General features: G+C 37.2%; 1 protein-coding gene and 1 pseudogene across 4 annotated transcripts in view; one reads left to right on the top strand and one right to left on the bottom strand.

The window, feature by feature from the left end:
- Positions 1-8,483, bottom strand: part of LOC147632505 (uncharacterized) — a 30,932-nt gene extending 22,449 nt beyond the window's left edge. For 3 of the 4 annotated variants that reach the window (XM_086807300.1, XM_086807299.1, XM_086807301.1), the window contains exon 1: positions 8,077-8,483. Coding sequence is in view for 2 of the 4 variants with exons in the window: in XM_086807301.1 (XP_086663427.1) it covers positions 8,077-8,307 (231 nt within the window). In the remaining 2 variants the exon portion in view is untranslated. Of the gene's footprint in view, positions 1-7,482; positions 7,765-8,076 lie in introns of those variants that run through there. The other variant, XM_086807302.1, reaches the window with a different exon arrangement.
- A 6,137-nt stretch (positions 8,484-14,620) lies between these two features.
- LOC147632504 (serine/threonine-protein kinase PBL34-like) lies at positions 14,621-15,688 on the top strand (annotated as a pseudogene).
- The last annotated feature ends 481 nt before the right edge of the window (positions 15,689-16,169 follow it).

The following is a 16,169-nucleotide window of genomic DNA, read 5'->3' as shown; positions in this document are numbered from 1 at the left end:
CCATTATAAGGGTGCATTAACACAACCAATTTTCAAAGCTTTTAAGAAGATGTTCACACACACATTAATTTTTATTTTTCACCCACAATTGATGATGGGCACTCGTTCACGAGCCTGCGTGCCCAAAACAAAAATTTTGTAGTCACCCATGGTATGAGGGCCGCCCTGCCCGCTCTCACCTAGAAGCTCGAAATGGTTGTTCCGTGATATGTGCATGAGCGATGCACGTGTGAGACGCATGGGTTGGTTCCCACCTAAACTTCTACGTTCACATTGGACTCAGTGGTTCCACTGTGAGCGAGTCGGCTCAAAATGGACTTGGTGTCTAAGATGGTAGACATGCACACATATGTTTGTTTGATGGACACTCCAATGTATCATTGAGGGGGAGTGTTGAGAGGTAGGGATTTGCGGTTGTGCAATGCTACATTGATGGGTGATGGGTGAGTTGTGGAACACCTCGATTAAGAGGGGGTGTTGAGAGATGTAATTTGTGGTGTTGTGTGTATGTGGGAAAGAACCATAGAGGTGAAAGATATTGTGGCAAGATAAGAATGCCAGGTGTAATATTGAATGGTGTGTGAGTGTTGACCAAAAGAAGTGGAAAAAGAAGTTGCCACATGGATGATGACATGTAAAGTGAAGAAGGCTAGAGAGCCTATATCAGTGTATGGTTCATTTGAGATATGCAATAAAACTTGTGTTGAGTGTGCAATCTCTCTCTCTCTTATGGAGTTCTTAGTGTGGTATGATCCACCCTAATTATGTTGCTTAATCTATGTCTTTCACCATGATCAATCCCATTTTTGGATTGTTAACAAAAAGCCCATAAGCGAGCAAGTCCAAGCAAACAATCCCACAAACTCATAAGCCAAAAATCCCACAAGCGAGCAAGTCCATTTGTAGGTGATCCCACAAAGCCTACAGGCCTACAAGTGTGCAAGCTAGAAATTTTGCAAGCTTGTAATTTCTTCCACTAAGTTTAAATTTGAGAAATTCCTCTTTTACACGTGTTCTTCCTACATTGGATGCACCATCATCCCTTGCCCCTTGTTCATGGTGGACTTCTCGGATATTTTGCAATTCCTTACCATTTTTCTATTTCTCTCTTTAATATTTCACTTCTTTTTATTTCCTTCCTTACACTCTTTGTTTTGTTCTTCACTTTTAGATGTCTTTCCTTTTTCTAGTTCTTCTTCTCCCTTTTTTCCTTAGATATCGAATCATCTTAAAAGTCTTCCTCAAAGCTTGACTCTTCACTATCATAATATATTATTCTTTTTAACTTCACTAGCTTCCACTTTCAAGACCCTTTCTTCTAGCTCTTGGCCAACTCTTGGTATGATTCTTTCTAAATGTGTTGACTTATCTCTAAACCGTTGAGGAACAAGCTCTACTTAATAAGATATTGTTCAATTGTTGGAAAAACCCTTTCTCTATTCCATGAATTCTTTTACACATAATGAAACCACCCTTGCTTGATCGTCTCTAGTCAGCACACCACATTCTTTTCACTGGCTAAGTTGCATTAATTTACAAAAAATCCCTTTTTGATTAGTTCATCATAAGTCAGGGTGTACTCTTATTGATATTGTTAATACCAATTTTGTGCTTTGTCTTGTATAGTCTATGGTAAATAGTTGGCAACACTTCACTTTTTATGGCCTTAAAATTCACCCATTGTTTAAGAGTCTGCATGTTTATTGTGAATCTCTCCTTTTGTCGGTCTTATAAAATAAAAAACTATATCTATGTAAACCATGTCTTTGCTATGCTATCAACCTTCTTGTATTTCACAGTTTCCAATTTTTCTTCATTTATCTGTATATTGGTATCGCAATCTCCTTTGAGCCCTATTTTATCATTGTTCCTCTCTCCTTCTCTCCTTTGAAGCCTATTTATGAACTCTTGTTATTGTGATAGTTGTTCCATCCTTTTACCTATGTACTTAGTTTTTTCATTCCTCACCAATGTAAGTACTAGACTATTCGCCAACAATTTCCTAACCTTACTCTATTATTATTCTTGTCTCCTTTGAGCCATGTTTCTTGTGTGGCTGTCTTATTATTCTGATAGTTGTTTTATCTTTACTTAGTTGATCTTTCCTCACTAATATGTTACGATATCGAGCTCAATTAGATATAGGTGACATTTCAAGATGATAGATCCACACATATGCCATTGGCATGGTTGGTGAGATTATGGGTAATATAGCATCATTTATTTACAAACTATGTGATAACCATTTTGTTTTACTAGAGTTATGAGATAATTATAGTGTTAGTTCATGTAGTCAAGTTCTCACTATGGACTGACCTTGTATGTTATAGTAGAAGATTACTTTTACTTATAGTAAGTACTCTTATCTTTATGTCATGATTGTAGAAAAGAGAAGAGAATAGAAGAAAGTCATACATCCATCCCTCTTCTATGCTTGTCTACTCTTGTGTATGTGTGTTTGCTTACAAACGAGCTTGGGCTCACCCTCTCCTCCATATTCTTATCATGGTATCAAAGTGCTGGTTCGCGTGAAGAGATCAAGAGACAAGAAAAGGAAACAGTACATGGATAAGGATAACTCTTTTTCTTTTCCTTTGTTTTAGAAGCAAATCCCTGCACATAGTTGCTAAGCAAGAGTAACAAACATGTACAATAGTAAGGTGCACTGGCACATTTTGCGTCACCCTTCACAATGAAGAAAAGAGGTGATATATTATGTGAGATAAGTTCTATAGAACTTCAATGACTTTAAATTTTGGATTCAAAGCCAGTTTGGGCCCCATTTAGCTCTATAAGTTTTTCACATGCACTCTGTGAAAGTGTCAACTTTGATTATGTATGACTAATTTTTAGTTCGATGCAAAGTTACCACACTTGGTTCCTTGCCAGTCTATGTAGAGAACTAAGATTTACAAGTTGTTGGAGGATATATATTTATGTGACTATTTTACATATAGTTATAATAGATAACAAGTTTACAATACCTCAGAAGGTGGCTACATTGGAGATTTGAGGTTTGCTATTGTAAGTCAAGAAGTTTCTACAAGAAATGTTTGGTAAGTTTCTTACATGCAACCGCGTCTGACAGTCTATCTTAGATTGTGAGTGAGACACTGAATAAGAATAATCTCCACGCATGGAAGTTTAGGATGAGAAACTTTTTTTATGAAAAAGGATAATGGGAGTTTATTTCAGGTGTGACAAAAAAGAATTGGGATAAAAATAGAGCAAGAAAGTAGTAAAAATAATAGTAGTTTATTTTTTTTCAAAATAAATACAAGATTTTTTCTTTGAAAATTTAAATAATGTAAACTATCCATATTAATATGCAAAAAAAAATATTTGAGGATTCTCCTTTGACAAATGGATGTGAATTATTCGTAAAAATAGGCAATGGAATATATGTGTATTCGCCTCAGTAAAGGATGTGAATAAAGTACACATTTAATTAAATTAAATTAAGTATATATTTAGTTGAATTCAAAGGTGAATATATAAAATATTAATAGTCTAAGGTTGAAAGGTGAGTGTAATCACCTTAAGATTAATTTCTGAAAGAAAATTAATAGTCTAAGGTTGAAAGATGAGTGTAATCACCTTCAAATTAATTTTTGAAAGAAAATATAATTAATGTAGAGATAAGTATAGTAAACTAAGAGAAACTTGTAGGACTCCATACATAGATGTATTTGTTAACTAGAGATATATGGGTGGATGCATGTAACGTGGTGGAGTGCATGAGAAAATGAATGGATTACACTAGAGGTGCATAAAGATATATTGGGCGACAAGACTAGCAACCGTCATTTTCAAAAATAAAAAATCACCCTCTTCATGAGAAATCCACGAGTTTTTCCATCAAGCTAGGAGCTCGACTAGGAGAGTACCCTTTTGCTTAGTTGTTTATACAGTACTTATCACTAGTTACCAAGGATCAAAGTAATCGTTTTACATATTAGAGACTGTACAATGCAAGAATTTAGTCAAGAAATGTTTGGAGTTTTTAGGAGAGATCAGAAGCTAAATCTTTTGTCCACTCGTCACTATGAGTACCTACAAACCCAATTTTTTGAAGCTACAACTATCTTTGTTTATAAATTATAATTTTCTTATATTTTTGTATTAAAATTAAGATTTTTTATTTGAATTAAATTAAGAAGATAATTAAAAAACTCCAAAAATTTCTCAAGACCAAAAAACCTGTTAAGAGAAGCCTTTCCCATTCATGATTTCAATTTAATACCTACATTAGTAAATTGATAAACCTTTTTATTTTCTTTAACCTTAAAAATGTAGATGTTGGGATAGCGTATTTCTAACCATATGATAATTTACTCAAATTATAAGAGAAACCTTAGATCAAATCCATTTTAGAGAGATAAATTTAATCTAAATGCTCTAAATATTAAGATAAGCCCAAGTTTAGAATAGTCTCTTAACAAAATTATGAGTAATGGGATTCAATTAGGAGAATTAAAAATAAATTTTAAATTTAGGTTTGACCCTGGGCCTACAGAGAAAAAGTAAGACTAGGATTATATCGTAGTTCAAGGAGAATCTGAGATCAAGCTTATAAACTCTTACTCCCTCCATACTTAAAGATCCACAGTATCTTTCATGTGAGTTTACTGAAGAAACTGTATCTTCCAAATCCAAGTCATATATTGGATGAGAAGTACATTGTTCTTCCACTCAAGGTAAAATGGAACTACAAGAGATTTTTCATAGTTTACAAGATGAGAACATCTTAAAGTTTCAAGTTGGAAAGAATGTAAGATCTCTCTTTCCTTAGCCTGTTTCAACTAATAAATTAATTTCCAAATGTATATTTCTAGTGAGAAAATATGAGAATTTGATAATATTCAAGATTTTTTAATGAAAAGTTAAAAGTGACAAAATTTAGAAAGTAAAAAAATTTAAACATAAATAATCAAGCTACCATGTACAAAAATCCATGTTTGTTAATCAACCTCCATAGCCTGTAGCTCAAGCTCTACCATATCTAACGACGTGCCTTATCATGTTAGAGCCTTTGCAAGCCCATGCGGATGTGTGTGCCTCCAAGGGTGCTAGAGACCCTCGTGAAATTGGCATGTTGGATAAATATATTGGTCATTTTTCTCTGTCATTCATGGTGTGGTATCATGAGACTCTGTGGGAAACATGGCAACTCTTGGTTTTAAGTTGGTATCAAAGCATAGTCACATGAAAACTTGTTTTGTCGATAGAAAACACGAAACATATGAAACAAACGAAACGTTTCAAAATGATACGAAAGAATCAACCAAAAGAATATTTTATCCAAATTTGAGCTTTTTTTAAATTTTCTTTAAAAAAAAAAGTCTTGTTCTTCTTCACCCTCACTTTCTTCTCCTTTATCTCAAATTTCTTAAAAAATTCGTAAAGAGAAAATGATAGAATAGACAAAACGCCTCTTCTGATTATATATAATAGTCCCCAAATTTGACTTCTTTCTCTTAATTTCACATCCCATTCTTGAAATTTATTTAAATTTTCTCACTAGATCTTCAATTTTTCACTTTCTCACAATTCCCAATGTAAAAATCTAAATTTCATACTTTCGACCTTAATGGTAGAGTTTTCTCAGTTCACTATGCCTATCTTTGCATTAATTACTACTTTGCTTCCAAAAATTAATCATAAGGTATTTGCACTCATCTTTCAATATTACATTATTAATCTTTTATCCATTCACCATTGAATTTTCTTAAATATGCATCCTATTCACATTCTTTGTCAAGGCTAATGCACATATATATCTTACGGATAATTATCATTGTTTTAATTCTTTAAAAAATTTTCTTTTATTCGTTTTTAAATTTGTTTCTAATATTATTTTCAATATTTTTTTTCTCTATTGTATTTCCAGTGTTTAGGGAGGTGCATATATGTACATTAAGCTAAAGCATAGACAATGAAAGATTAAAGAAAAGAATAAATAAAGAAATTTATATTAAACATCTTCTAAAGATGCAATGGATCTATGAGACCAAAAGTGATACAACGCTATCCATGGTATGTCTCATCATGGAAAAGAAAAACAAAACAAGTATAACTAATATAGCTATCTAAAAGTAGAGGTTGATACAATCATCATCATGTGGGAGTACATGGAATATATAAGCACTACTATAAGATAATCTCATTATGGAATACCACAGGGAAACATCATCCTCCAGTAGAGGGTACAACTCTCTCAAGTATATTGAGCATGGAATGCCTGAGAGAGAGTGTTACAATACACTCTAGAGAGAAAGACTTATATGAGTAAATGACGAGATAGTTGTGTGTTTAACTCAATGAAATTATAAGATCTTTGTAAGCCTAATTATTCTTCTCCCGACGTCATTGCTTACATCACATCACACAAAATATCTAAATACAATTGTGACATCATTGCTTACATCACATCACACACAAATATCCTAAATATAATTGTGACATCATTGCTTACCACGTCTTTATAAGCCCAAAGTTTCTTCTCCCGAAATCATTGCATACGCCACATCACACAAAAATATCTAAATATAATTGTGACCCCTCTAAGAGGTGGCTCACACACGAAAACACACAAGTGATCCCTCTAAGAGTTGGTTCACATGCATAGGTCGAACCTTGATTGCCAACAATTTTCCCTCAAGAGACTATCTCATACTATGACAAGGATAAATCTTAGGCTCGTGGACTAGTCTCTTGTGCTAGTTATAGGATCCTAAGTGTAGAATACACACAAGATCAGGTCACATATAACACAACACAACCGAAAACAACACAAATGCTTCCTCTATGGAAAGATCTATCTCCTCAATGATATTGGCATGTTGTTTTTTATAAAAGGAGAACCTTTCATTATGGTTAATTTTCACACAATGTTTGCACGGATTCTTTGAGCAGCAATCCTTCTTCACATTGTTGTTCCTACCACAAAGAGAACACTTGAAACCTTTATAGTTCTTCTTGGGGTGACGAAGAAGATGTCTCCCCTGCTTCTCTGTTCTTTATCTTATTCTCCTCTTTCTTAAAGGAGGGAGTGGCCCCTTCCAAGATAAGACTAGGTAGGTTCTTCAATGTGATAAGGTTTCAATAAAGCTCGTATGGCATCGACTTTATCACCGGAGCTATAACAACATCTTCCTGCACTTTCATGTTGGGTGCAACAAAGTGATTCGTGAGGGACTTCATTTTATTCACATGAGCATCAAAGCTCTCGTGTGGTTGCAACATATGAGTCCATAGAACTATATCTGCAAGATTTCTTACCCGAAGCTCCAAGGAGTTTATGCAACGCTTCGGCCCTCTCTTTTTCATGATCCACATGAATGATGTAAGAAATGTGAATTGTATCAAAGAGCAACAAGGCTAAGGAATTGCCTTCGACCAAATGATCATAATTTAGCATCGTTACCTTTTGAGAAATAAAGAATTGATCATGTAGAACTAGTCTCCTCACTAGATTTCCGGTAGACAAGAAAGAACTACATTATTATTGTACTAAATAATATGAGGCTTGAGCGATAAGGAAATGATGCAAATGGTACCACAAACAGTTTTTACACCTTTCATGACTATCCTCTTCAAATACAAGTGTCTCATAGTCTCAAACTAGGGCTATGCCTGTCACGCCTACCCTCTTCGAACACGATTGCATCACATAGAGCACACTCTCACGGTTTCCCCAATCGGACGATCCTCTAACCTCACCCTCCGTTGCTAGGAAGTCGATGCCTTGCTCTCACGGCTCCTCTTTGACCAACAAAAACGACAGGTCGTTTTGCAATGAAATACCATGGTGTGTTGGTAAAGCTTAGCTTTAAGCTATGGTCTCTTGGCCGACCACTACCTTGAGTTGGATCCCTCTAGCAGCTGTTTCTCGCGCCCATCTACGATGATAATTCACATAATATTCTAAGACCAATCCCTAATTGTAAATCACAAGAAGATGAAAACTCGCTAAGCAATGCTTTTATTCAACAACTTCCTTCTATCTCTCACTGAGTACGACAACGGCGAGCCCAGGCAGAAACTAATAATAATGAAGGGGAGTTGCAAGGGTACCTGGAGCTTGAAGAGACTGCCGGTAGTGGAGAAGATGATGAGGGCGATTTCAGCGTCGCAAAGGACTGAGAGCTCGTAGGCTTTTTTCAAGAGGCCGCTTCTGCGCTTGGAGAGAAGGTGACCTGCCGGCTGGTGGTGTCCCTCTTGCCGCGGCCAAGAGGCCTTCTCGATGAAGTGATGTTCCTGCAGCAGGCATCCATCATCCCACGTCCCCACGCGGAGCCTCTCCATTAACAGTCTCCTCTACCATTATCTCAGATTCTCTCGTGCTCTCCTCACCAAAATCTGCCATTCTTTTTGCAAGCGTAGGAGACGAAAGATGCACACGCGCAGCTCTTTCTTTAGACAGAGGCACCCTGCGAGGGCTAGGGTTTTTCGGAAACTAGGGCTCGGAAAATGCGTATTGTGGCGACTAATTCAAAGGAAGTTAATACATGGACGGACCACGTGATTCGCCCTCTCTCGGTGTCCGAAAACCGCTTAGGTTTCCCGCTTCTGCCGCCTCCGGTTTTCCGTTTTTGACCTTTCACACGGAATTATTTTCATGCTCAACTTCGTGACAACTTCTTAGATTTTATTTTTTATAAACCACTGCTTTCGCACTTCTAAGTGATGGCATGAACATAGCATGTATAACTACTAGAGCCAACTGCTCAATCATGTTACATGAAGAACGAAACATTACTCCTATAGATATCCAATATTATGCCACACTATTTCTGTTGTACTTCTGGAGTATCTTAGTTTAAACATCGGATCCCATGTGGAATATAAAATGAGTGCGTCGGGCCTATCAATGTTTTGATGGGTTTTTCTTTTCCTAGCCCCTCTACCCTACATTCTGGTTAAAGGAGTATTTTAGATGGGCCCCAGGAGTGAGAACAACTTGGGGGTTATTCATACGTACACACGGCCACAAGTGGTTGTGGCTTGCAACAACTGGTGGCCCCAATGCATGGTCCAGTAACCTAACGAACACATGAATTGGAGCCACACACATACATTTCCAAGGCCCCAATGCACGACCCAGTAACTTAACAGACACATGAAATGGAGCCATGCATGCATAGATTTCCTGATGGTTCAAAATGTGTGTAGTCTTGCCTCGTGTGAGCAACTTGTTGGATAGTTTTGATGAAGTGAACATCATGCACAATTTTTAGAAGAAATCATCTGTTAGAGCATAGTCACAAACTTTACCATAAAATAAAGATAGTTTGTTTGTGGCGGCACAACTCTATTTGTGGGACAAACACATTGATATGTCACCATGTGCTCTAGTCATTTGAAAAGTGCATTGTTAAAATACTATTTTAACTAGTTTGCAACAAAGAAATTAGCAAGAAACATCCATTACTCATTTGCTACTCTTGTTTGGAATATCGATGGTCTATGCCTAAAAAACAATATCATGTCGGACTATAATTTCAAGGGTGGGATACCCTTCTAAAGAGGTTTTATCCTTCTAGCAAAAACATACATACATATATGAAATTTACTTGTGGTGGATGGTGAATAGGTAGGAGGACGCTCATTTGGTCATCACATGTAAGTAAGGTGGTCTAACAGAGCATTTTTTAAATGCCAAAACTTCCTACATGTATGTGCATATTCATATTAGATGTACCTAATTGAGTGTTGTTTTAATTTGAGACTCATCTGAATTCTAAAAGAGAGTCATCCCACATAAAGTATTGAAACATGCCTTTCTTGATGTACCTAATTGAGTGTTGTTTTAATTTGAGACTCATCTGAATTCTAAAAGAGAGTCATCCCACATAAAGTATTGAAACATGCCTTTCTTGATGTACCTAATTGAGTGTTGTTTTAATTTGAGACTCATCTGAATTCTAAAAGAGAGTCATCCCACATAAAGTATTGAAACATGCCTTTCTTGATGTACCTAATTGACTGTTGTTTTAATTTGAGACTCATCTGAATTCTAAAAGAGAGTCATCCCACATAAAGTATTGAAACATGCCTTTCTTGATGTACCTAATTGAGTGTTGTTTTAATTTGAGACTCATCTCAATTCTAAAAGAGAGTAATCCCACATAAAGTATTGAAACATGCCTTTCTTGATGTACCTAATTGAGTGTTGTTTTAATTTGAGACTCATCTGAATTCTAAAAGAGAGTGATCCCACATAAAGTATTGAAACATGCCTTTCTTGATGTACCTAATTGAGTGTTGTTTTAATTTGAGACTCATCTCAATTCTAAAAGAGAGTCATCCCACATAAAGTATTGAAACATGCCTTTCTTGATGTACCTAATTGAGTGTTGTTTTAATTTGAGACTCGTCTGAATTCTAAAAGAGAGTCATCCCACTTAAAGTATTGAAACATGCCTTTCTTGATGTACCTAATTGAGTGTTGTTTTAATTTGAGACTCATCTCAATTCTAAAAGAGAGTCATCCCACATAAAGTATTGAAACATGCCTTTCTTGATGTACCTAATTGAGTGTTGTTTTAATTTGAGACTCATCTGAATTCTAAAAGAGAGTCATCCCACATAAAGTATTGAAACATGCCTTTCTTGCTCTTAAAAGAGGGTCATCCCATAGACACACACACGCACAAACACACACATGCACACACATTCACTTTTATTAGCTTACTCCCTCAATTTATTCATCTCACTTACACACACAAACACACATACATATACATTTAGATATTCTTTCTCTCGCTCTCTCTCTCTCTCTCTCTCTCTCTCACACACACACACACACATACACACACACACACACACACACACACACACACAAGGGTGGGTCAATGGTTTGTATATATGGTTGCATTGATTGAGACATGCTCTCTCTCTCTCACACACACACACACACACACACACACACACACACACACATGAGAGTCAATGAATGATCCTAGATCCTAGAGCCTAGACCCTACACCCTAAACCCTACACCCTACACTCAAAACTCAAAATCCTATACCCAAACCTCAAACCCTTAAGCTCTAAACCTTCAATCATAAACCCAAAACCTCAAACCCTAGACCCCAAACCTTAAATCCCTACTACAGCCCTAGATCCTAAACTCTAAACCCTAAACCATAGACCTTAGAATCAAAACACAAAATCTTATAGCCAAAATTTAAAATCTTAAAACTTAAACCCTAGATCTTAAAAAATAAACCAAAAACCCAAAACCCCAAATCTCATACCCTAAATCCAAAATCGTAAAACCTAAACCCTAGATTCTAAATCCTAAACCCAAAACCCCAAATCCTAAAACTTAGACTCCAAATGCTAACCCTTAACCTATACCCTCAACCCTAAACCCTAGACCCTAGATCCTAGACCCAAAACCCAAAACCTAAACCCATCATCCTAACCCTAAACCTTAAATCCTAGACACTAGACTCAGAACCCAAAATCATATACCCAAATCCTAAAATCTTAAAACCTAAACCCTAAACCCTAAATCTTATACTCCAAATCCTAAACCCTAGACTCCAAACACTAATCCTAAACCCTAAACTCCATGTCCCAGATCCTAAACCATAAACCATTATGCTCTAAACCCCAAACCTTAAACCCTAGACAACAAACCTAAAACCCCTACAACCCTAGATCCTAAACTCTAAACCCTCAACCCTAAACCCTAAACTCATAGACACTAGATCCTAAACCCTAAACCCTAAACTTTATGCCAATCCTAAACCCTAAGTGCTAAACCCTAAACCCTAGATCTCCAACCTTATACCCCAAACCCAAGGCCCTAAACCGTAGACCCTATATCTTAAACCCTAAACCCCTCTAAATCCTAGATCCCAAACCCTAAACCTAAATCTGTAGACCTAGACCCTAAACCCTATAGCCTAGAATCTAAACCCTATAGCCTAGACTCTAAACCCTAAGCCCTATATCCTAAACCCTAAACCCTAAACTGGTAGGTCATAGACCTCCAAACCCTACAGCCTAGACCCTAAACCCTAAACCCTATGTCCTAAACCCTAAATGCTAGATCCCAAACCCTAAACCATGAATCCTAAATCCCAATCCCTAAACCCCACTCACTCACCCACATGCACACATTCACACATATACACACCCCTAGACCCAAATCCTAAAATCAAATTCCTAAACCCCAAACCCTAGATCCCAATCACTAATCAAACTAAAATCCTAAAATCAAATTCCTCAACCCCAAACCTAAGATCCCAAACATTAAACCACAAACCCTAGACCTCAAACACTAAACCCTAAACCCTAGACTCTATACCCAAAACCCCAAACCCTAGATCCCAAACAGTAAACCCCAAACCCTAGATCCCAAACAGTAAACCCTAAGGCCCAAACCCTAAATCTTAAAACTCAAAATCATAAACCCTTAACCCTAAATCCTAAACCCTACACCCTAAATCTTAAAACTCAAAATCATAAACCCTTAACCCTAAATCCTAAACCTTACACCTTAGACACCCCAAAACCTAAAACTCAACTCCTAAAACCTAAACCCTAAAACTGAAATTCTAAAATCAAAAGCATAAGCCACCCTACACCCTAGACCCTAGACTCTAGACCCCAAACACAAAACCCTAGATCCTAGACCTTAAACCCTAAGCTCTAAACCCTAAATCTTATAACTCAAAATCCTAGATTATAAACCCAAAACACTCAAGCCTAAACTCTAAACCCTAAACCCTAGACCCTAAACCCTATTTGAATCCCTAAACTTTAAATCCTACACACCCCAAACCCTAAACAAATCCCTAAACTTTAAATCCTACACCCCAAACCCTAAACCCTATACCTTAGATTCCAAATACCTAACCGTAAACCCTAAACCCTAAATCTTAAAACTCAAAATCATAAACCCTTAACCCAAAATCCTAAACCCTACACCCTAAATCTTAAAACTCAAAATCATAAACCCTTAACCCTAAATCCTAAACCTTAGACCTTAGACCTTAGTAGACACCCCAAAACCTAAAACTCAAATCATAAAATGAAATTCATAAACCCTAAACCCTAAAACTCAAATCCTAAAATCAAAATCATAAACCCTAAACCCTAAACTCTAGACCCCAAACACAAAACCCTAGATCCTAGACCTTAAACCCTAAGCCCTAAACTCTAAATCTTAAAACTCAAATTCCTAAATTCTAAACCCAAAACACTAAACCCAAAACCCAAAACCCAAAACCGTAGACCCTAAACCCTATTGGAATCCCTAAACTTTAAATCCTACACTCCAAAATCTAAACCCTATACCTTAGATCCCAAACACCAAACTTTGAAAAACCGTAATTACTAGACCCTAGATTCTAAACCCTAAATGCTAATTCCTAAAACTCAAAATCCTAAACCCCACAACACTAAACCATGTATCCTAAACCTTAAATCCTAAACCCTAAATGTTAGAACACAAGCCCTAAATTTTAAACTCTAAACCCTATATCTGAAATCCTAAACCCTAAATCCTAGACCCCTAAACCTTAAACTCTAAATCCTAGACCCCAAACCCTAAATCCTATACCTTACATCCCAAACACCCAAAGAGAAACCATAAACCCTAGACCCTAGATTTTAAACCCTAAATGTTAAATCCGCAAATGCCTTGTCTCTATTCCCAGGACTAAGCACAAGATCTCCCCTCGTCCCAGGTAGTAATGTCTCCTCATATATGTAACCATGTATCCTTTGCTCACTTGCATATACCATGGCTGCTTCATACATGATCTACAAATGGCCTCACAATGTGCTTGATGCATGTTTGTTGATGATATAGTATGTGCTTCTTTGATACATGATTGATGATACAGTATATGCTTCTTGACACATGATTTCACAATGTGCTAAACATGGAGACAACATTGGCATGCACCTTTGGATAATTGGCACCTGAATATGCTGGTAATTCTCAAAGTGGCCCTCTTGCATAATGATATTTGAAGTGGGTTCTTGTCATGTCTATTGGCTAGCATGTTTATGTGATGTATGTATTTGAAAGTTTAGGCAACCCATGTAAAAAATTTGAGAGATTATGTTTGTTTTGGAGTGTGTAGTCATGAAAAAAGTAGGTGTGTTCTCTGCATGTTCAAGAACTGAGAGATTATACTTGCTTTTGTTTTTGTGGGTTTCCAACAAAAGTAGGTTTGTTCTCGGCTTTAGATGGAGCTACTAACTTATTGTAAAGCCTTGGATGAGATCCATCCTAAAGAGAGCATGCATTATGGAAGGTAAACATGGGTGTGGAGGAAGCATTGAAATTAGGGTTTCTATTTGCCTCATTGAAGTGGTGGGATAGCTTGCTCTGCCAAAGAGGATGGCATTCACCCCAAGCATGGGGACTTGGAGCCAACCTCAAGTGTGAGAAGGGCCATGTCCTCATCAAGGCATGTGCCTCCGGGTCCTCCCCCATTGTGCCTAATCTGCCAACACAAGGCTCGAGTTTTCGGTAAGACTCCAAGGAGGTTCACATATGCTAAGCTAGAGCTTGCTACTACTAGAGGTTTCTCTTAGGCAAACTTCCTAGCCGAGGGGGGTTTTGGGTCTATGTATAGGGGTGTCCTGCCTGATGGCCAAGCTGTGGCTACATAAACTTGCCAGCTCTCAAGGTGATATTGAGTTCTCCTCTCAGAGGTGGAAGTCTTGAGTTGCGCTGCATTGTATTGGAATGTGGTGATGTTCATTGGCTATTGCATTGAAGACAAAAGGTGATTACTTGTGTATGAGTTTATTTGCAATGGATCTTTGGCTATTGCATTGAAGACAAAAGGCGATTACTTGTGTATGAGTTTATCTGCAATGGATCTTTGCACTCACACCTTTATGGTTTAATCTCTCTCTTTCTCTCTCTCTCTCTCTCTCTCTCTCTCTCTCTCTCTCTCTCTCTCTCTCTCTCAAGATGCAGATACATGTTGCCATGCTAACCTTGGCACATAGCTCTTAATTAAAAATATTTTCTATCGTGTTTTGAGGTTCTTGAAATGATTTTTTTGCCTAAACAATGGTCTTTAATGCTTCTGAAGGAAGAGAATCATTGCTTAGAATGGCCAACACGCCAGAAGGTTGTAGCTGGGGGCAGCTAAGGGTCTGAGATACTTGCATGAAGAGTGACGTATTGGGTGCATAGTCCATCGTGACATGCGGCCTAACAACATCCCTCTAACCCATGATTTGAAACCTATGGTAAGCAAAATTGCAGCTGCTGTACTCCCTGATAAATGCCCTTCTTAGTAAGCCTAGTGAATATATGCATTCCTTTCTCACCATTGTACATCACATGCCTCTCATTCAGGTAGGAGATTTTGTTCTAGCAAGGTGGCAACCTGATGTTGATGATGGGGTTTAAACATTGGTCATTCCCACTTGTGGGTGGGTCAACACACATTTTATAGCATGTGACACTACAAAAATGGTGATGCAGAATTTAATGCTCTAAATATCTAATATGATTATCTTTATTAGGTATTTGGCACGTGAATATGCACAAAGTGGGTAGATTACTGAAAAGGCAGATGTCTACTCATTTGGTGTGGTTCTCTTAGAGCTAGTAACTGGGTGAAAGGATGTGGTCTTAAATCAACCAAAGGGTCAGCAGTGCCTAATTGAATGGCTCAGTAGTGAATTATTAAAAATGTAACTTGTTGATGAGTGCAGCAGTTAAAACACAAGAATAGTCAAATATAGGTAGCCTTCAAGAAGATCTCGTGGCCGATGGCCTATAGGGGCATCCTTCACTGATGGTGCAAGACTGATGGGGCACTTCTGCTTAATCTAGATAATAAGTAAAAAGGCTTAAAAGTGTTAAATAAACCAGATGTTGATTGCCTTGGCTATTCAAATTTTGGATTTGTGTAATTAATGATCTTATTATCACCATTGTTAATTGCAAATCTCCACTCTCACCATAGCAGCCTCTTTGTAAGCAAGTTGAGAATTCCCTTTGCAAATTCAAGTCTAGCCACACCTTCCACACCACCATCATCCATGACTTTTATGGCATCCACCATGTAAGATTCCTCACCATCCCCTCAAGATGTCGAGTCTCTTCCCCTGTAATCAATCCCCTTTTCAGAATAATAAAAGATCTTTTTTCTATCTGTTTTGGCCTAGAGAGAGAA

This window comes from Cibotium barometz, chromosome 13, assembly GCF_041138505.1.
Source record: "Cibotium barometz isolate CiBa-2024 chromosome 13, ASM4113850v1, whole genome shotgun sequence".
NCBI lineage: Eukaryota > Viridiplantae > Streptophyta > Polypodiopsida > Cyatheales > Cibotiaceae > Cibotium > Cibotium barometz.
The sequence above is the reverse complement of the archived record's forward strand: the minus strand, read 5'-3'. Positions and strand labels throughout refer to the sequence as shown.